This window comes from Nylanderia fulva, unplaced genomic scaffold, assembly GCF_048542155.1.
Source record: "Nylanderia fulva isolate GAGA-0341 unplaced genomic scaffold, ASM4854215v1 Scaffold5, whole genome shotgun sequence".
Taxonomy (NCBI): Eukaryota; Metazoa; Arthropoda; class Insecta; order Hymenoptera; family Formicidae; genus Nylanderia; species Nylanderia fulva.
The window spans coordinates 6,017,587-6,039,621 of NW_028190587.1; the positions used below are offsets into that span (position 1 = coordinate 6,017,587).

At 37.8% G+C, this 22,035-nt stretch overlaps 1 protein-coding gene across 4 annotated transcripts in view; it reads right to left on the reverse strand.

Annotated features, from left to right (window-relative positions):
* Window positions 1–22,035, reverse strand: part of Camta (Calmodulin-binding transcription activator) — a 65,362-nt gene that overhangs the window by 36,005 nt on the left and 7,322 nt on the right. For 3 of the 4 annotated variants that reach the window (XM_029316604.2, XM_029316605.2, XM_029316603.2), the window contains exons 2-3: window positions 21,299–21,728; window positions 18,010–18,292 (exon numbers count right to left, since the gene is read on the reverse strand). In XM_029316604.2, the coding sequence (XP_029172437.1) occupies window positions 18,010–18,292; window positions 21,299–21,523 (508 nt within the window). In that variant the 5' untranslated portion in view covers window positions 21,524–21,728. Of the gene's footprint in view, window positions 1–393; window positions 2,109–18,009; window positions 18,293–21,298; window positions 21,729–22,035 lie in introns of those variants that run through there. The other variant, XM_029316606.2, reaches the window with a different exon arrangement.

Genomic DNA, 22,035 nt, shown 5'->3' on the forward strand with positions numbered 1-22,035 from the left:
AAACAATTGATACAATTATTTCGAAAAATAGAACAAAATCGAGAAAGAAAATTCCCGATGTTTTCAAATATATTTACTTTCTCCTGAAATAAAAATAAAATAAACAAAAAACACTTTCCAATACGAAATTTTATTTAACAAATTTAGACAAACCAAAAAGTCAATATACAATTATTTCGAAAAGGAAAATTCCTAAATGTTTTCAAAAATACATTTACTTTTTCCCGCGCTAAAAATAAACCAAAAAGCACTCAATAAATTCTCTCTCTCTAGAATCTCCGTATGGTACTCCCCGGAAATAAATCCCAAGTACCAGCGATAAATCGAAGAACGAAGCTTGTCCCGGAGAGTTCTCTCTACACCGGGAGACTCATAAATAGCTGATAGACTCACTTGGAGCGAGAGGCGTCGGGTAGGTCGCGTGGTAGACGACACGCTGTGGATTCGAATGATTGTAGCCCGCCATTTCCGCGGTGGTGGTGGCGCGTGTACGCACTGCTCGGATCTTACCGATCGCCGTGGCCGATCGTCATCGTTCCTGAACGTAGGAGTGACGAGGGCGCGGCGGTTGAGCCCTGGAGGGCATCCCTGTACGAAGGGTTCTTCTTCGCGGCGGCGGCGGCTGCGGCCTGACAGCGGACGGTCGCGATCCTGACACGACGACGACGGCGGTCTGCTGCTGCTCCTTCGATCGGGAGGACGAGCTCAAAGGACGACGGCGGTCCTCTTTTCGTCGTCAGGACAGCTTGCCGGTCGCGGGATCCAGGACGTAAGGGTGGCACTCGGCGCGACGTTGTCCCCGGCGTTGCGAGGGTTGGATCTCAGCCGAATGACGACTCCCTCTGGAACGGCAAGACATATCCTTCCCAAGGGAGCGTGTGATTTTGATTCTTTCAAGGACCGATCGGTCCTCACTTCGTTCCTTTAGCTCTCTTCGCGCGGACAGATTTGGCTCGAAGAGGTCAAGGATTTCAAGTTTCTCGTAGAAGGATACACGTGGGAGTGCACGCGGAAACACAAACAGGATCGATCCTCTGGCCTCCTTTCGTACTTTCCTCGACTCTTTCTTTCTCTCACGCTTTTTTGTTAGATTCTTCTTCTAGTATAAAAAATTGGAGCTCCGTTGTTTTCTCTTTTTTTTCTATACGACGCCCGGAGCCATCCCTCTTCGTGAACCTTCCTTCTTCCAGTCGCTTCCTTCTCCCTCCCTTGATTGTTGATCACGCCTTGATCCTCTTCTCCTGGTTCTCGTTGAACGTTTCCGGTCACGACTACACACTCTCTCTCTCTCTCTTGTTATTTCTTCCAGAATTCCAGTTTCTCCTTGCTCTCCCTTTTTGTTGTGCGCTCCGGAGCTCTTTAGTTCTTCTTATATCCTAAGTTACAACACTGAACCCGTCCCCATCGGAGGGACAAAATAATGTAAGGGTCACACAGAGTATAGAGAGAACTTAAAATGCGATTATCCCGTCCCGTAGAAGCCGACGCGCGCTATTTTTTTTTTCTCCTCTCTTTTCCTCCTCTGATCTCTCCCTCTCTTTCGTGTTTATATTTCCGTTTCGTCCTCTCCTTCACTTCCGCCGCGTCGTGCACCCGTCCGAACGAGGAATAACTTGAGAAAATAGATTTTTCTATTCGTTCGACTCTTTTGTAACTTGTTTCTTGTTTACTGTGTATTGCTTTGTGTGTATTGCGTGTGTTGCAAACACGTTTACTTTTGGAAAAAAGAAACCGGAAATGGAATTACCTCGTCGTACGTCTCCCTCTTTCTCACTCACTCTCTCTCTCTCTCGCTCTCGCTCTCGCTCTCTCTATCTCTCCCTCTCTCGTTCACTTCGTATATGTCTTCCTTCCCTCCTTTACCCTCCTTTCTTTTTTTACAGACGGTTGTTCTTACGGGTCTTAAGGTTTAAAGAGAGTCCTTATAGGAGAAATGTGTTGTTGCTGTTGTTACTGTTTCGTGTTTACAGTTGTTAGTTAGTGTTATTTACAAATATGTATTGTTTTTGTTAACAAAATAGTTCAAATTAGTCTTTGGCCCCGCGTGTCTGCTCCCGAGCGGCGGGAGCCGCAGAGTGAGGCAACCCGCGACTCTCGACCTCCGTCCTCCCTTCTTCATCCCTTCCTACTCCCTCCACCAGACTGCTCTATCCCGGAGTCCTCCAGCCTCTACCAGCGCCGCGCCGCGGCCGCCGTGAGAACGATCGCGCGCTCTCTCTCTTTCTTTCTCCCTCCATCTATCTGTCTCTAGGTGAGGTCCGACTATCCGGCCCCAGCCACAGCCCATACCAACTCCCATCCCTCTGGTGTGTCTGCCGAATCCTTCCTCACCAACCCCTCTGTTTTCTTCCGTCCCTTTCCCTCTCTCACTCATCCTCACGACTTCCTAACCTACGTCTACTTGCCACTTTTACGTGTGGGTGCACCACCGTGCCAATTTCGGTACGAAGCCACCGATGGTGCTGTTCGTTGCTTACCTACGTCGCTATCCACCTAGCTAACCCTCGGAGTACTCGTTGGGGTTGTAAATTAAGGATTATACCGTGGATGCGAATTAATGTCGAGGTATATATGTGTATATGGAGAGAAAGGAGGATCCCAAGTGGTCTCTGCGCACCAACCTCGCGAGATAATCATCCGTTAGCCGGTTTCCTCCGCGTTCCACCGGAGCCGTGCCAAATAATTCTCACCGTCGACAAATCGACGCTCGTACGTCGTAACGCCTCTGTCGTCGGGGCCGATAAATTCCGCGGCAGCCTCGCGGAAGAGATGGACGAGAGTTGCGCGAAGTAATCGCGCATTTGCATGCGAGGCGTAACCTTGAACGCGATACGTCTAGATTTGGAAGAGGAAAATGGCGAAGTAACGACGCGCACACGTGGACTTGGAGTGAAATGCATTTCGGGGGAATAAATTAAATTATTGGACGTGTGTGAAGAATGGGACGACGGAAAAAAGTTTTACATTAAGGGGCTTCCTGACTTAGGTCTTTTTGTTTTGTCGATAAATGTTATTTGCATTTAACTATTTATCGGGTGTGCGGAATGAAAAATCCTTTGCTATAGAATTCAAGTATTCAGAATCTGAACAAATCTGAGAAGTTTATTCGTTATTGCAACCTCGAGCAATCAACATCCGAAAGCCTTCACGTCACGATATAATATCTTGCTCGATTTAATTACATATTAACAATTGCTGTTATCGAGATTCGCAACCGACCTCCTGATCGAACAATTAGCGAGAGATTTGTTTCGCGACAATTACATAGAATGACGATTCGAGGAATAGAGTATATAAAAATGCTCATGCTTTAAAAATGCGTTGATTTCGTTTAAAAAAAAAAAAAAAAATAGCTTGACGTAGTTTCATGCGAATAACTGTGTTTCTGTATAGTTTTATTATATTGACAGTTGTGAATAATTGATTGTTAATTTCTATTAATCTTTAATTTTAAATGATGCGCTGATGAAGGTTGAAAAAGGCAACCGAAACGTTCGAATTTATTTCTGTCTAATATTTTATGTTATAAATCTTTTTCCATAAATAAATATTAATGAAAGAACTTAATTAGCTCTTATTGCCTTTTATATGTATATTAATTTTTAAAGAGCTGTTACAAATTATATTAAATCTGAAAAGATTCCTGGTATCATTTTCGAATTATAAGGAGTTGGAAATAAAGGCTTTTTTGGAAACTAGGCCTTGTGGGAATAAAATATTAACAGAACTACGTTCTTTGATTAATTTTAGGTAGAGTTTGCTTTAATAGAGTTTTAATATAAGGCTTAGTTATAAAAAGTACATAATAGCAAAAATTGGAAACATGCTAAAAGTGATGGCCTCCCTCAACATTTTCACTAAGGAAAAATCGTCTACAAATAATCCCAGGAATCTGACATTAAAAACTTTTCTGATTCTGTACGATATATGTATATAAAAAATAGGAAAGCTAAATAATTACAGTTTTTTTTATCAGTCTTTTGCGTTAAATCAACCTAATCTAAACGATAAGAAAAGTGTAATTATTTAACTTTCTTGGTTTTCTTTTATACATAGTTTTACATAATAGTAGAGCCCAGATGTGTTATTATGAAAATACTTTAATTCTAGTAAAGGATTTTTCATTCTGTACACCCAATAAACAAACAGACATATTCAGGCTAATTCGATGAAAGGAAGAGATAATAGCTTTTTTACCCTCTCTAATATTAAGCTGTTAATATTACAGGACACAGTTTAAAGTTGCAGCGCGTACGAACAAGGAAACCCAATTATGCGAACGAACATTGAAACGTGTAATGTCAGCCACGGTTAAGTAACTTTACAGTGTAAAGTTTACACTGTTCTATAGATAAGGCTTCATGACAAACCATATGGAGAGCATCGTTAGCATGCAGAGCCCAGTGAAAATCGTAAACTACTTGATGTAGCAGTCTCTCGCGGTTGCGCGAATAATTCGCCCGGCGAAGATAAACTTTATCTTTGCTGCCGCTGCTGACGGCATTAAAGAAAACCGCACGATTCTTTTGGGGGAAAGGATACACGCGCGCAGTTCCGCATCCAAGAAAGTAATTTACAAGATTATACATTATTCGGGGGCTGCGACTCGTAAATGCGCGGACTGAAACGACCAACTCGGCATTTTACACCGCGAAAGTAGCTTAAATCTACCGAACAATTGCGAGATACTATTCGAAATTTATTTTCAACCGGAAAGTAATAAACAGAGGAATGACCGGGCTCTCTGTCTTATAAATGAAAGGAACGAATTGTCCTACAAACGTGTGAAATTTCTCGATTAATTTCAAAAGAGAATTTTATCTCGACAGATTTTTAACCGGGAGACTTCAATTACGAGGATATTTAACGTCGAGAACTTTAAAAATCTATATAAGCGGGAACGAAGCGAATTCATTTTTCATCGCTGATATAAAGGAGAAAAATTTTCAAGATTCGGAAAAATATCGGGAAATAAGGAAAGAGGAGCTTCTTGCAGTACTTGCGCAATTGTAAAGATTCGTTAGCGGACATTAAAAACATCATCGTAAGCAGCGGAGATGATCGGAATTGGCTCCGATACTTCCCGGCACGTCTTCTCGACCCTTCGCTGGGGAGAACGTGGCGGCTAAACGATATTTCTCTCACAATCCACGAAACGCAGGCCAAGTCCTCCCCGACTTCGCACCTACACACGTGAAATACACGCTGAACTCGCTCTCGTGCCACGAGGATCGTACGTTTGCAGCTATATGTACCTACATATAGAGTGTACATGCACGTACAACAGTACATATACACAGGGTGTCCGAGAACCGGCGCAAGTTTTCAATGACAGATTCCTGCTATCATTCGGAGACGATTTTTCCTCGGCGAAAATGTCGAGACACCAATCATTTTCGAACTGTAAACAGTTGGAAATAAAGGCTTTTTTGGAAACTAAGCCTTGTGGAAATCAAATATTAACAGAACTACATTCTTCAGCTAATTTTAGATAGAGTTTGCTTTGGTAGAATTTTTATATAAAGCTTATTTATAAAGATGCATAATAACAAAAATTAGGAACATGCTAAAAATTATGGCTTTCCTCGACATTTTCACTAAGGAAAGATCGTCTGGGAATCTGCAATTAAAAACTTGTCCGCCAGTTCTGGGACACCCTGTATATATATATATATCTATAAGCAGGGCATGACACAGCACACATCGGATTCTCGCAGAAGGTTCGTGTCGAATTTTAATGGAAGTGCTGCCACCTTCCAGTGACCTCTGGAGCCAGACTGCTGGAGGCGGTCTTCCCGTGGAAGAGGCTCGCGAAGAAAGAAAAAAAAGAAGAACACCCTCGGGGAGAGGGTGGAAATCACTCAGGCGTCGAGCCCCTATCGCCAATCTGATTAATGGTAAGATTCATGAGGTATTTATACGGATTTAAGCGTGCCTATATGACGAACACGTAGCTTTAGAACTTGGCTAAATTGGTGAGCACAATCACGAGGGCACGTGTATGCTGATGCAGCTTGATGAATCAAGCGAAGGCAACATCATTTTCACGATTCTATACATTTTTGGAACTCTATAAAATGTAATATCAATGAAGGGCACTAAAAAAATTTGTTCACTCGACTAAACCCTTAGTTTAATAGGTCAAATATACGTTTCGTTGTATTTAATTTAAATATTTTTATATATTCAACTAATAATAAAATAATATTTAGTCAAGTTAACAATTTTTTCTCCGTGTATAATTAATTTCTTAACATATTATACTCACATCCTAAAGCTAAAAGGTTTAATTTAATATTCTAATATTTTTTTACAATTTGTGACAAAAAACCGAAAAATTGGTTATTATATATCTTCGAGAGATTTGATTATTATTTAACATTTTATTTACACTTTACACCATTTTAGATATGCACGTCGTTCCGCTGACATATAAAACTGTGAAAAATTGACGGGGCGATTGTGATTGCTTTAAATTTCGATTAGCTCTCGCGCAAATCTGTCCCTGGCGTCCGAATGGCTTCCGATCGCGCGTGGCTTCCGTCGCGTTAAACTCGTAATTTATCCGCGGTCTGGTAATTGAGCGAATCTCATGTCGGCGAAATGAAACGAACTCGCGCCCTCCCGGCCTTCCGACCCTCGCAAAGCCACCCTCGATTTATTTGCTTCCGCGCGCGCGACGCAGAATCCGCGTGCACGTCATATCCGGGTCGCGCGATACCCCATTCGAATTCAATCGCTATTATGCATTTTCGACGTGACGCAGTTTCGTCGCGCTTTAATTCGTCGGGACTTGGCTTTATTATTAGTCCCTTTATCCAGTCACCCAGACCTGGATAATTTTTCGATAATATCTAGAAATTCGGTGAAATCATTATCATCAGTGTTTGCTTTTTATCTAAATAAAATTATATAGATGATCATCTAGATGAAACTTTGGCGTCATCTTATCTTTATGTAGATAAAGAATATGTATTATTTATATCTACATCTTAGATGAAAAAGTAAATTATCTAGAATAATGTTCAGATAATTTTGTTTAGAGTTATAGCACATAAAAATACTCAAGTAGTAGAACGAGCATAAATAAAAATATGAATATATTTTTATATCCCTTTTATAGTTTATATTTTTTTAAATAACTGCGTTTACATAAGCAGTCTTAAAAATTATTATCTAGAAATTTACGTATTTTTATCTCATCTGTATCTAGCTAATTTTAAAATTATCTAAGCACAACACTGATCATCACACACATACAAACGTTTCATATATATATATATATATACATGTTATCAATGTGTTTACATCATTTCGTTTGATTAATCAAAACCGTATCTCTCCATTAAACGTAAAAATGTATTTATCTCGACAAACAGGTCCGCGAAGTGAAGTTCCATATTCATGCGGCACACACCGTGTTAAACTTCGCATTCGCGTCGCTGATGGGTTCGACCGTGTTGACACAGTAAACACATATTAAGCTACATACATCATTCGCGATTACACACGTTCCGGAATTCGCGAGCCGGAAGTGGAACGCACGTGCGAGATGATTTCTGACCGTAGCCGACATATGGTCAGAAATGATCGCAATTGTGTTCCTTGGAGCCGATCTGCCAGCTAATTTTTGGGCCCGTGCCGAGTTCACTCGCGCCTTGCTTCGCGATATGCGACGACTCGGCCATCGAAACGGGCCGTTATACGTACAGTCCATTTTGTTTCACTCTGATTTATGGCGACCGCGATACAAAAACGCCGTGGATTTCGCGAACGGCTACGAGACTGACGTTTGTTTGCTACGGCAAAAAACAACGGGCCGAAATACCATAAAGTCGTGATATACACGATAAAGCAATAATTCTCCGTCATCTGTCTTAATTTAAACTATGCGAAAAAAAGAATAAAGATAAATAATATCTTATCTTAAAACATCTGAAATCTGGAAATTTGTTTAAGCATGTATTTTTGTGTTCTATACAATTGTTAATTTAAATCCAGCAATATCGTGAAACTTTTACACGTAGCAATTATTTGTTCGTGTACAAAAAATATTTCTTGTGAAAAGAATTATCGCTTCACGTGTAACCAAGTGTCAAACATTTAAGTAATATAATTTGTCATTCGGTACCGTTATAAAAAAAAGGGGGGGAAAAAACATTGTTACCATGAAAATCTCTCGTTCTGGCGCGACGATACTTCACCTCGAAAACGTGACGTGAAACGTTATTGAATGTCCGAGTCGCGAATGCGAAATAAATCCATCAACAATCTGTCTTTGTGATGCCGTAGAATTTTATTGCACGTACGAGATCAAACGCCCATCATTTAATCTCGATCAAATCGCCAATCTCGCCTATAATATGTTCTAGCAATCTTATTTCAAACAATACAATTAATACGAAAAATATAAATATAATTAATGTAAAAAATAAGAGAGAATGAAAAAATATATTTCTCCAAAATTTATATAATTTTTTTCGCCGCACCTTCTCTAGATAATCTAGACAGCGTGAAATAATGGCTGTCGCATAAAAGTTACCACATAGTTTGTACACTTGTAAGTCAAAATGTAAGCGCATTAATATTCCCACAAATAGATTAATAGCATGTACTAAGATATAATCGCGACAATTAACCTCGTCATTTATATCAGCAAACACGCTCTCTACGGCATAACGCTCTCGCAATCTTCCCCTTGCCATTAAATTTGCGCTCTATCCGCCGGTCGCGGCCACCTTCTTCGTCACCTCACATACCGTACCTCTAAATAGCGCCAAAGTAACCGAAATAGTTTTAGGGAACGTACACATTCATATATGCGCGCCAATCTTTTTGTTGCGAAACTGCGAGGGTGCGACGCAACAACACTATACGTTCTTTGCGTTGCATTTCATAGCTTTCTCGACAAATTTGTGCAACCAACAGCGTGAGAAATAAATAAATAAATAAGTATTTTATATATATATATATATATATATGTGTGTTACATTGTACTTTAAATGTCAAAAAATTGCTTCATTGAATCGCTAATAAATCAATCCTTGCGTTTATCAGCATCGAGATAAAAGTGGTAAAAGGGGTTCAAATATGGCGCATGAATAAGTTTAAAATAAATTACGGCAGCAGGAATACGATAACAATTCGTATTCGTCGATGGTATCGCGACATAAGGCTTACCCGCGAAGGATTTCAGTGATTTCGTCGCGTACATATTTAGAGAGTTAATGCTAGAGACCAGTGCACACGCGACCCTTTATCGACGATCCGGTTAATTATTTGCCTCGCGATGAAGTATATGGCGGTAGTATTTACGCATAACAATTAGTGGCGTGCTCCTTTTCGCTGCAAATTTATTCCCACTCCTTATTATTTGTCGACGTGTCCCTCTCGGGACGCTAAAAATAACCGTCAGAGTGGATTAATTCGCGAAAATATAATTCCCGATCGCTCAACCCCGCACGAATGAATGAGGAACGCGCGGGAACAAGTAACTGGGTCTCCGATCGCATGTCGCTAAATTCTGGAAACGACACCCCCGGCTTAACGGGAACAATGCATTCCCCGGGTTCAGCATCGTCTGCCATTGATAACGATAGCCATTAATGAACCAGGAGTAGATAACGGAGATAGCATTTGCGCTATCGGGACTATTCAGATTTCGATAATTCCAGCTTTGAATGAAGATGTAATTTGTCACTAATTACTAATTAAGTTTTCATCCAATCGCAAACGCATATATATATACTTATTGACAAAGGCGGCTGTCAAATAATATTCCGCAAAATAAATTCATCTAATAATAATAGATCCGATTAAGTTTCATATTTTTAGAATTTTTACTGACTTATAATTATGTCATCTTAAGTTTTCGAATTAATTCACTTTTATTGATTATTATCAATCGTTGCAACTTTATTACAGGATTGCGCTTAGATGATTTTTAAATTATCTAGATAAAGATTATCTTAGATGAGATGAAGGTGCTTTTGAATTTAAATATATCTAGATAAATGATAAAATTATGTAGCGATTCACCTATAGAAAACATTCAGATAATATTATTTTTAAAATCACTTACACGTACGTGAATAGTTATAAAAAAATGAAAAAAAGGGATATAAAAATATATTCACACTTTTATTTGTAAGTTATACTACTTAAATATTTTTCTGTGACTCTATATAGCAAATTATCTGAACAATATTCTGAATAATTTAGTAAACAAAAAAATGTTTTCATCCAAGATGCAGCTATAGATAATATATATATATATATTTTTTTTTATTATCTACATAAAGACAAGATGACGTCAAAATTTCATCTAGATGATGTAATCATGTGATTATAAATAATTGCTCATTCGATTAATCTTATCCATTAAATATCTAGTATGTCGAACGAATCCAGAAAAATATGTTAAGCTTCCGTGAGAAGATTAAAAGAGAATTTTTTTGCAAAGATTATGCGACATTTTTCGCGGCCGTTACTTCTTGATATTTAACTTTCTTTGTCATTTTTGAAACGGAACACCCGGCGGCGCCACATGTTACCTCCAACGATCGCAGATAGCGAGAACATTTTCGTGCGCTTTTTCGAGGGGATTGGTGGAAAAAGGATCGGCGGAAGGGACCGCGCAAGAAAGGGAAGGGAAAGAGAGCCAGGATTACACGAGTGGACACAATAGGCGGAAGGAAGAGAGAAGGGAGGTCACGCTAACATGAGGCAAAGAGGCGCGGGGCGATCAATTACGTAACTCAATAAAAGTGGGTCACGTGTCAAAGTGCGGAGCCATCCCCGTAGGTGTCCAACTTTTTGGTAAAAGCTCGTAAATTAGCAGTTAGCTATCTATCCTATCTAGCTTTAGCTCGACGAAGCTCCACCACACGCGCGGTTTTAAATAGAAAATGTCGGGGGAGAAGGGATTCGTGTCCACAACTACCCTCTCGTCATCTCTCTTTTTACTTCCCCTTCTTTGTTATTATTACGTAGATAGTCTCTCACCCCGGCTTTTTTCGGGTCAGGTGGGTCCGAAACTACTCGCTCTAACAGCAGACCCAGCAAACACCGATATATAATTGTTACATTATATAACAGGTAATATAACGTGTACGTTACATGTAACATTCATGTTAGTTGTAATTTCCCACTCATAGATGTAACATTTTAATATAACATATATTACATTGTAGTTATATTGTAATTATATACCAAATAGCACATTGACGTATTGATAAGTCAGCGCTATATTGGGATATAATGACAATATAACTACAATGTAATATATGTAATATATTAAAAATGTTACATCTATGAGTGGGAAATTACAACTAACATATACGTTACATGTAACATGCTTAAGTATATAACATTTATATACTGTGTTTGCTGTTATATTGTAATTATATACCAAATAGCACATTGACGTATTGATAAGTCAGCGCTATATTGGGATATAATGACAATATAACTACAATGTAATATATGTAATATATTATAATAAAAATGTTACATCTATGAGTGGGAAATTACAACTAACATATACGTTACATGTAACATGCTTAAGTATATAACATTTATATACTGTGTTTGCTGGGGAGATATCCCAAAGAAGTTGGAATGTTCTCTGGATATTCTCTGAATATCCTTGGAATGTCTTTCGAACAATTGGTGTGCCATTAGGGCGGACACGTAAACGTCGGTTGGTCGTTTTTCGCCGATAGCTCGTTGTCAATGTGGTAACTGCTATAAGAGAGAAACAGATAAAGAGTGGGAGAGAAAGAGCAGGGTATAGGTCGGGTTTACAACAGAGAAAGGATAGGCAGGGTGGGATGGGTGACAGGGGATGTAGGCGGCACGGGGGTTGTAAGCAACTGGAAAGAGAAAGACGAAAGCAAAGGATTAGAGAGAGAGAGAGAGGAGTCACGGCAGGAGAGCTAAGACAATCAATAAGATTGCCAGGTCCGAAGGAGAACCTCGAGCCCGGATTCGCCGAATAAGTTCGGTACACTTCCTGCCAGGCGTTTCGCGAACTAAGTCATCAGGTCTTATCCTTGAATGCGAATTAGAATCTCGCTCGTAATAAGAGGTAGAGGGTAGGAGAGATTAAAGGGGTTGCGAGCGTTCCCGAAGGAAAGGACCTGCTTTTCGGTGGAGTCGATATACCTGGTCTAGTCACACCGGATAGGTAATCGGATAGGTCAAGATAAAACGGGATAGGGCCAGAGGGGATGCCAGCGGATACTGGGCCGCGTGACATAAAAGGGGTTGCCGTGGCTAGGCGAGGCGAGAGAGAGAGAGAGAGAGAGACGGGTGGACGTACGCGATGAAAAGGGTGCACGAGCGGGAGTTAAGGCCGCACGATCGCCGCTCTGGCGGATATCGCCGGAACTAGGAATTACACCCCCGTGTCGCCGGGATGCGTTTCTTCGAACGCGACGTCCCTCCCGGAATATGACAACGCCGATTCCGGATATGAAATTTTGCGCGTCGATAAGGAAGACCGTAGGAAGCGTCTCCAACTTTCTCGCCCTCGCGCTATATGTATTGGACGATACACAAGTGTTTTCATTTTAATAAATTTGATAAAAGTCTGTTAAGAGAGTCAGTAAATATAAAAATTCAAATTATGTTTAGAAAGTATAAAGTCATATATAAAAATAATCATATATAAAAATTCTTTTTTGTCACCTTTTATTGTAATTCATTAGTAGACATATTAGATTAAAGAATATTATTTTTATATATGACTTTACTTTCTAACATAATTGGAATTTTTATATTTACTGCTCTTAACAGCCTTTTATCAAATTTATTAGAATTTAATAAGAGCCTTGACTTACACTACAATTTATTTTCATTTTCTATTGTTTTATAAGACGATGAAACAAGTATTGAGCAACTAATCAATAATAGGCCGACTAACGAGCTAGATTGTTTAGGATGTTAAATCATTTTTTTTTTATTAAAAATCATAGCTATATGGTTAAAACGCTAAAGGTCGATTATTGTAAGTTTCAGATATAGATCGATTAATACAAAGTTTCGCTCGTATATTGTAAATACAACTAGTGATAGATAAAAAGGCCAACTTATCGAGCAATTATTAGAGTTGTTCTGTCAAATAAAATTGATTCCATGTATAAACTAAACATAAAACATTATGTGAAAGCTACAAACATTCTATACTCAAACTTAAGCGAAAATTATTTATTATTAAATATTTAATTATTAATTATTAAAAAAATTTAATTAATAAAAAATACAAAATCATACAAAAATTCCACATAATATCGAAAATTAATGTTAGTTCTTCGATAAGAGTCGAGAATTTATAAGCAATTAAAGCGTGTTTCAATCCGTCACATCCAACAAATATTCGCCTCGATATGATCTTTGATTTTAATCAAATCTCGAAAAGTTTCATCGTTAATATGCGAGAAATTAATACGTTCCGGAGGCGTTGACATCGTCCTTCTTGACAATTTTAACCACGTTTTTTTGAAAAAGTTATTGAAGATGACACAAAACTCATTTCAAACTCCCTTTCAGATTTCTTTCAAATATAGAATCTGCCCTTCGATTTAACTTTAAGTTTGACTTGTGAACTTGTGTTTCGTAAAATCCTTTATATTGAAAAAAACTGTCGTACAGTCGAAACGTATACGTGATTTATTTGTCTAACATTATACAATCTATGGTTTTTAATAAAAAAAATATTTAACATATTAAACAATCTAGCTCGTTAGTTGGCCTATTATTGATTTGTTAATTAAAATATAGATATTAAAATTAAATGTTCGAACCATAGTCCTCGTTTCAAAGTTATGAGAATGGTAATAATAGACAATGGAAATATATTAATAATTTCGCAAGTTTTTTCAATACTCGATTCATGATCCTGGAAATAATTATTTCCGTAAAAATTGCAGTTCACATATTAGTACATAAAATATATAAAAGTAACTAATTAAAGAAAAAATATTCTATAATTCAAGAAGAAAATCGAGGCAATTTTTATATTGAACATGAAAAATATTTGAAGGGGTGCTATTTTTGTACGGCGCGACATATCCAAATATATAAAATATTGGAAAAATATTATTTTAACCTCTAATATTTTTTTCGATTGCAAGAAATTTGATTCATTATCCGGTGATGAACATATCTCAGAGAAAAGCGCGACGCAAACTACGAAGGGTTAAAGTCTACGTGCGCAACGATCGGAAAACCATAGATCCTAAGAGAAACTTTCCCGGCCTATGTGGCACTAACAATAAATAACAAGGTCGGTAATAAATAAGGGGCACGATAGAGAAGGTCTCGTGCGTCACAAAAGCCGGTCACGATACAGAAAATGTCCGGCTGTACATTCATCAAATTTTCACGAAAAAATGTTAGAGTTAATCATTTTCGATTTCCCATATTAATTTTCAAAAAAACCTAATTAATTAAATATTGTATGTTTGTATATAAATAGCTCCGATATATCACTACAATAATTTACACTGTAAAAAAGAGATATGTAAAATTACATAAATAATAAATGTAAAATTATACATGATAAATAATGAAAAGGTAAACATTTCTATTATTTATCGCGTAATATTACACTTATTATTTATGTAATTTTACATATTTTTATGTAATATATTACATATTTTTTTACAGTGTATATTCGGTTGAAAAAAAAATGCGAGCTTAAAAATTGATAAAGTTTCTAATTAATTTACACGAGAGAGAGTCAACATCTCTTTTTAAAAATACCTTCACAATTTTACATCGAATTTTAATCGGATTTTTATCGGATAAATATTTTTACAACGTCAAACGTGATCTGCGTGTATATATCGGACATTGCGCTGGAGAACGTTTACTTACATTTTCAATTACAATTTCGATTAAACTTTGTATTAACTAACTGCGTTAAGCGCAAAGTTGCAATAGGCGTTCGATTTTCTTCTATATATTTTTTTCCCCTAACCGCTTTCGCGGGTTGTCGCCAAGTTTCATCTGCGTTGTTAGAACTCGGCGATCGTAAAAACTGTCATCTCTCAAAATTTGCGCGACGTTTTAGTGCTAGCATCCGCGTCTTGTACTTATACCGCACGTCAAACGATATAACTACTTTCCGCGACTTTCCTTCTCTCTCGTCGCGTTTCGCCCTTTCTATTTATATTCGGAATCGGATTCACGCACGAGTACTCTTTATGGAAAATGTTGCTCAAAGAATAGAGAGGAACCGACTACTGTGTCTGCAGCCCGATGGCTACATGCATACATATATGCCACGAAATGCATGTGCATCTTTGCGCGGTGCATACAGCCGATTCTGGAAATGAGCCGAAACCTTTTTTCGCGGCAGGGGACAGATGTACGTGGAAGGATATATAAGGTCCTCGCAAAAAGGAAAAAAAAAGATATAACGAAATCGTAGACGGAAAAATTCGTTTTCAAGAAAAGTACGGAAATCTCGCGTCGAAATGTCGCACGTGATAGTTTCCTCGTTCCACTTCGTGGAAAAGTAGCGCAAAAGTTTCAATATTTAAATATAAAGATTAGATTAAAAGTAATAGCAAGATTGAATCGATGGTAAAGTTGACACAGAAGATGAAAATCGCTGTGTGAAAAAAATTTGTTGCTGGGAAATTAATATTTAAGGACCTCTTAAAATATAATTTATGAATAGAAAATACATGTGCCTTTTTATTCTTTAAAAAGTCGGACCGCTCCATTGGCGATTCCTTTCACGTGCTTTCGTAATGCAGATCGATAATTCTCACTCTGAAAAAGATCGCGATTCTCGAAAAATGAGTACGACGATAAGTGGGACGATTTAGGGATGAGATGCTTTGGATCTCCTTTGCAGAGCGGATTTTTAGTGTATATCGATCGATGCTGTTTTCGCAATCTTTCTAGATAGGAAAGGAATAATCCGGCTCAGTGAATTGTGGATATTTGCTTTCTGCATTTGGTTTTCAACTACACATTTCGTTTTTATCCCTGAGCTATATCTATGTATAGTATATATATCGTACGAAAAATATCGACGTTGTGTATTATCGAGAGGATCAACGTGTAGTCGTACATATATATATACACACTATATATATATATATATATATATATATATATATATATATATAGTGTGTATATATATATGTACGACTACACGTTGATCCTCTATATATATATATATATATATATATATATATGCACACACACGGATCACTGTTTTCCGATATGCAACGACAGTTAAATTCATTTGCAACTGGACGAAACAATTTAACAAGCTGTAAAAAAGTGCGACTATTTAGTTACGTGGAAAAATGATGTTACAACGATGTTACGTTGCGACACTAATTGCACATACGAGATATAAATCGATTATGTGAAAAAATTTTTTTGAAATAAAAATTCTCACAGCATTGTGTGATAAAAACTATTGACGACCAAAAATCTAAAAAAAAAAAAAAAAAATTCTAAAAGACAAATCCATATTTACTGACGAAAAATTCAAATATCTGAAAATATCAAAAGGTATATTCGAAAATGTAAAATTTACGTGAACAGAAGAATTTTAAGATTCGAACACGGAAAAGAAACTAGCTATATAATAGTTATTTTTTTCTGTAAGAAAGATCGAAATATTGAACGATTTATAAATAACATCTAAATGATTGATTCAAAAAATGTTTTATCCTCGAGCGCGTCTTTCGGGAATGAGAAAGAGAATCGAATTTGATACGAAAATTCGTATTAAATTTAAACTATGGCCATATTCTTATCTCGTTCAATTATCCGCGCGATAATGGTCGTAAGGAGTAGTTACTGGCTCCTTAGCCAATTTACACGGGAAGCTACAAACTGTAAAAGTTGTCGGACCGATAGTTTATCGTTCCCTCATACAAAGCCGTTCGCTGCTAATCGCGTGGTTTACGGGCCCCGAAGTCATTCCGTGCGAAACTCGAGTGCAGTTTGTGTGCAGTTTCCGTTTCCATCGTGATGAGTGGAAACTTTGGTCAGGCTTCTCTCCGTTCCGGTGCCACCGTTCTCATGCGGCACCGTAACCGTACGCCTTAAAACGCTCCGGCGTTTGTTTTAAACTTCATTGCGATTTTCTTCGGAGTCTCCACGCGGTGGCTAATTCTTCGCCCGTTTCACCCGTTTTAGCTCTTCGTGCGGGAGCGCCATAATTTTCGAGAACTACTTAAAGCTGCCTTGGACAGGCGAGCCTGAAAACTTTTCCTAACGACACAAATAATCGCGAGAACCCTACCGCGACATTGATGCTGATATGCGGTATATAGCTCGTACCTCCATTATGCCAAATTGCGTTATTTCTATTTTCCTTTATAGAATTTTTATCCCCGTAATATTATATTCTATAATAATTGATTTGACTATTTAATATTTTTTTTCTTTTTGTCCGTTTCAGAACATATATGCAGTAGGAAAATTTGTGTAATGCTTTCCGTTGAAATTTTTGTATTACATATTTAACACGTTCGTGTTAAATTATTAAAACAGCTGATGCGATTTGCATTTATTTTAACTTTACACAATAAATATGTTCTGTTTTAGCGACAAGATTTATCTTTAAAAATTTGCAGAATAAAATTATGATTTTTATTTTATAAATGGGGATGACAGAATCTAAAATTAACATATTTTCAGTTAATTTTTACACAAAATTTATTTTAAATTACTTGAAGTTTTGCATTTATTTTGTGTCGAAATATTAACCCAAAAATCTCCGTGAATCGTTTGAGACGTGTGATATCTGACACAAATATTTCAACTGTGTACCTCTCATAAAACTGATATCAGCTGTGTTCTCGTTCGAATACACGAAAACACATTTGTCACGTAAAGAGAGAAGCGCGAAGCACAACCTGTCGCATTATCGGATAACCCTTCCTAACCAGATGCAGGGAGTAAATAATTTACGAGGCGATCTTCCCGGGTTGTCAAAGAGTACAGGTGAGTAATAGCGGAGATGGTACTCACCGGAGATGGGATTCGCGCCATCGAGCTTCCTGTCGGAGGCGACGTTCTCATGAGCGGCTTCCTTGCTCGTCCTTGGACGACATCCAGCGGCGGGATTCGTCTCGTTGCCGTTGCCGATCCCGTCCTGGTTCTTGTGCTCGTTCCGCAGATGGTCGTTCCTCTCGTTCGACTTGCAGACCCCGACCTTCGACGACGGCTTGCAGCTGATGCCGCCCGGGTTCCCATTGATGTTTGCGTTAACGTTGATGTTGCTATTACCGTTGGTCGATGCGTGATTGTCGGCCTGAATGGTGTACAAAGCGATCGTAAAGCTCGACGAGTAGGCTATTTTAGCGACCGACTGGGTCGCGAGAATTTATATTGGAAAGACAATGCAGTGCTTTGCTCGATAAATGAATTCGGAATAATTGAAGATGTACAGGGTGTCTGACATGAGGTGGCACACCGAAAATATAGAAGTAGATCTTATTTGGAGATTATTTTTCTTCAGCAAAAATATATTGCGGCATCAATCATTTTCGAGTTATAAGCGATTGAACATGAAGGGTTTTTCGCAAACTAAACCTTGTGGAAATAAAATATGAATAAAACCATATGTTCTTCAATTAATTTCAAGTGGAGTTTATTTGAATAAAATTTTAATTTAAGGTTTAGTTATAAAAATACATGATATGGCAAAAATTGGGAACATCCAAGAAATGATGGCCTCCCTCGACATTTTTGCTAAGGAAAAATCGTATATATATATATATATATATATATATATATATATATATACACCGGAAACTAAGGGGAAAGACTTGAAAAAATGATGAACTGAGTTAAATTATGAATAGAGTATCTCCTTGATTTGGATAAAAAGAGAGAGATAAAATGATGCTGAGAAATAAATAAAAATAACGCGCTTTGGTACAAGATTTCCGAACAAATGCGATTATTAATCCTCGTTTGATTCTATAACTGCAATGAAAAAATAATGAGCGTATAAATAACGTAGATGAAAATCGCGACACTGAATCGTGGCGCGTCCTTCGCGGCGAGGAGCGATCTATCCTCTTTAACCCTTTACATTGAAACGAGGCGAGGCTCGTGGTACCACCTGCCACCCATTCCCAGCTGTAATTGAAGTTGTCTCGTTTCGTATTGTAAAGCTATATAGGCGACGGTGCTTTTTTTCTCGCGTCACGCCGGCTGGAAAGGCAAGCCTTTTATTCCTGCAAGTACTTCGTTGGAAGACTAACTGCGAAGACATCTGTCCTGGGCTTGAGAAGGAACGAGGGATACGTATACTCGTGCCTTATTTCTTTCTCTCGCACCTTCGACCCCGCAGCATGCGACGATCATTTGACCTTTTATCGTCGAAATGTTTTTAGCAGGAACTTTCCTAATACGACTTCCACGTTTAATCTAGGCAGTTAAATCGAGGTAACATCGTCGAGCAATTTACCAGATAGCGAATGAGAATTAATTAATCGATTTGCAGGCTCGTATCGGACAGTCACGCTGTGTAGCCTCGGAAACAGCACTGTCGCGCGCGTACACTTGAGTGTAAAATCCGAAAGAAAACAGTCTCTTGCGCGGTCGAGTCTTTTTATTACAACAAAATGCCATTTTTAAAAATTAAACACTCGGATATTTTATCAATCCTATGCATTCAAATTAATCCTAACGTAGAAAAGTAAGATAGATTTTAACATAATATAGATTCAGATTTTCCCGACAGTTTCACAGTTGGTGTACAAAAACAAGCTAGGTAAAGTACTTTTTCGTTTTTAAATGTGGACCATATTCAATCAGAATTGATGGCTGATAAATTATAATTCAGAATATAACTTTACATTTAATGCGATTGAAACTGAAACCATTTAAAAAAACAACTTCAAGAAAACAACTTAAAAGAAAATAATTACTGAGTTACTGCAACGCGTTATATATTTGTAACCTTATGAACTTTTATAAGCACCTAATATAAACAAGAGCCTTCGCAAACAATAAAGTTAAACCAGTCTCTGCAACCATCGCCAGTTCGTCGATTATTAGTCGTTTCTTATAGTTTTTTTGGAATGCTGAATACGAATTCGCTTTCCAAATTGCTCCATCACGTCATGATTTTGAGACATTTTTAATTAAAGTTGCAAAAATAAACTATTTTTACGAACTTCGTCGTATTATAATAACATTATGGGACTTGCTGGAGAAGCATATCAAATATTGTAGCTATAAAATAGCAAAGTTCATGAAAAAAGCCTCTTTTGTAACTTTAATCAAAAATTTCTCAAAATTGGAACGTGATGGAATAATTTGGAAACCAGATACATATTCTGCGTTTTCTGGTTAAAAATGATCCCCTTTAAAATTTCTGTGTTAAATATTTAACATACATTCATGTGTTAATTTAATATATTGCTGTTGTATTAATTGAACATAAATATTAAATTATTAAAACAACTGAAAAGAAATGTAAAAATAACACAATATATATTTATTTTTAATTTTACACAATAAATATGTTCTATTTTATTAGTGACAAGATTTATCTGTTAAAATTTACAGAAAAAAATGTTGATTTTTCATTTTATAATATAAGTAAGAATGATAAAATCTAAAATTAACATATATTTTTAATTAATTTTTACATTAAAACATTTACACAAATTTTATGTTAAATTATTTGAAGTTTTGCATTTATTTTGTGTTAAAATGTTACACAGCATTCAACATATCCATATTATGTTAAATTAACACAAAAATGTCTGTGGACCGTTTGTGACAAATTTAACACAAACTTTTCAGCATCCAAAAAACTATATCAAACAAGTCTCGTTTCGGTTAATTTTTTTTTGTTGAACAATGTTCTAATCAGTGTTTGCTGTTATCTAAATAAAATTATATAGATAATCATCTAGATGAAACTTTGGCGTCATTTTCTCTTTACATAGATAATAAAAATATGTATTATCTATATTTGCATCTTAGATGAAAAAAAGCATTATCTTTACTAAATTACCTAGAATAATTTTCAGATAATTTTGATTTAGAACCATGGCACATAAAAATACTTGAATACTATGATTTACATTTTTTTTCCAACTGTTTACATATAAGCAGTCTTAAAAATTATCTAAATGAATCGCCATATAACGTTTCCTTTTTCCTCCAGATACATTAAAAATAAAATCATCCAAGATGAATTTCGATATTTTTATCTAGTTAATTTAAAAATCATCCAAGCACAACACTGATGCTCTAATATACACGTCTAAAGATCGTATATATATATATCACTCACCGAGTTGGTCATGCAGGTGGACGAGGTGGACGAGCGCACCACGACGATCCTGTTCTGATTGTGGTCGTTGGAGGCGATCGTGGGGACGGCGGCGTGATTGACCAGGGTGTGGGTGTCGTTGGTGCCTGTTGAATTGCTGCCGACGTTTCCGCTGCCGCTGCCCAGGGAGGTCTGTCTGATGACCAGCACGCTGCCAGCCGGCTCCAGCACGACCACCTGCCTCATTCTCGTCGCCCGGTGACACCCGGTGATCGCCGGTCTGCTCACCACGAATGCGAGAGAGCGCACTCCTCTTCTCCTCCTCCTGCTCTCGTCTGCTCGTCGACGACAACGACGACGACGGCGACGGCGACGTTAAGCGCCTCGTTCTCCAGCACGACACGTTCCTCGACTCTTAAAGCTCCCACCCGGCCGCTGCCGCCTGCTCCTCCTGCGCACACACAAACACACATTCAGGCTGGATATTAAAGCTGTCGGTTCAAGGGATGATCCTACACCCTCCGCCACTCGGAGCGGATCTACACGTCCGCCTTCGTTCGTAACCGCGTGAACCCGAGAGCGTATCGGCGTGGCTTCTTCCGGAAGGCGAATCGATGGGATTATTTCTGCCGACAACGTCGACGAACGGCTACTCTCTTTTTCTGATTTTTTTTTTTTTTTTTTTAATAGATAACTCTTATAGAGACAAATAACTCGGTGACGAAGTGACGGGCGGTTTAAAGTAAAGGTCGGCTCCA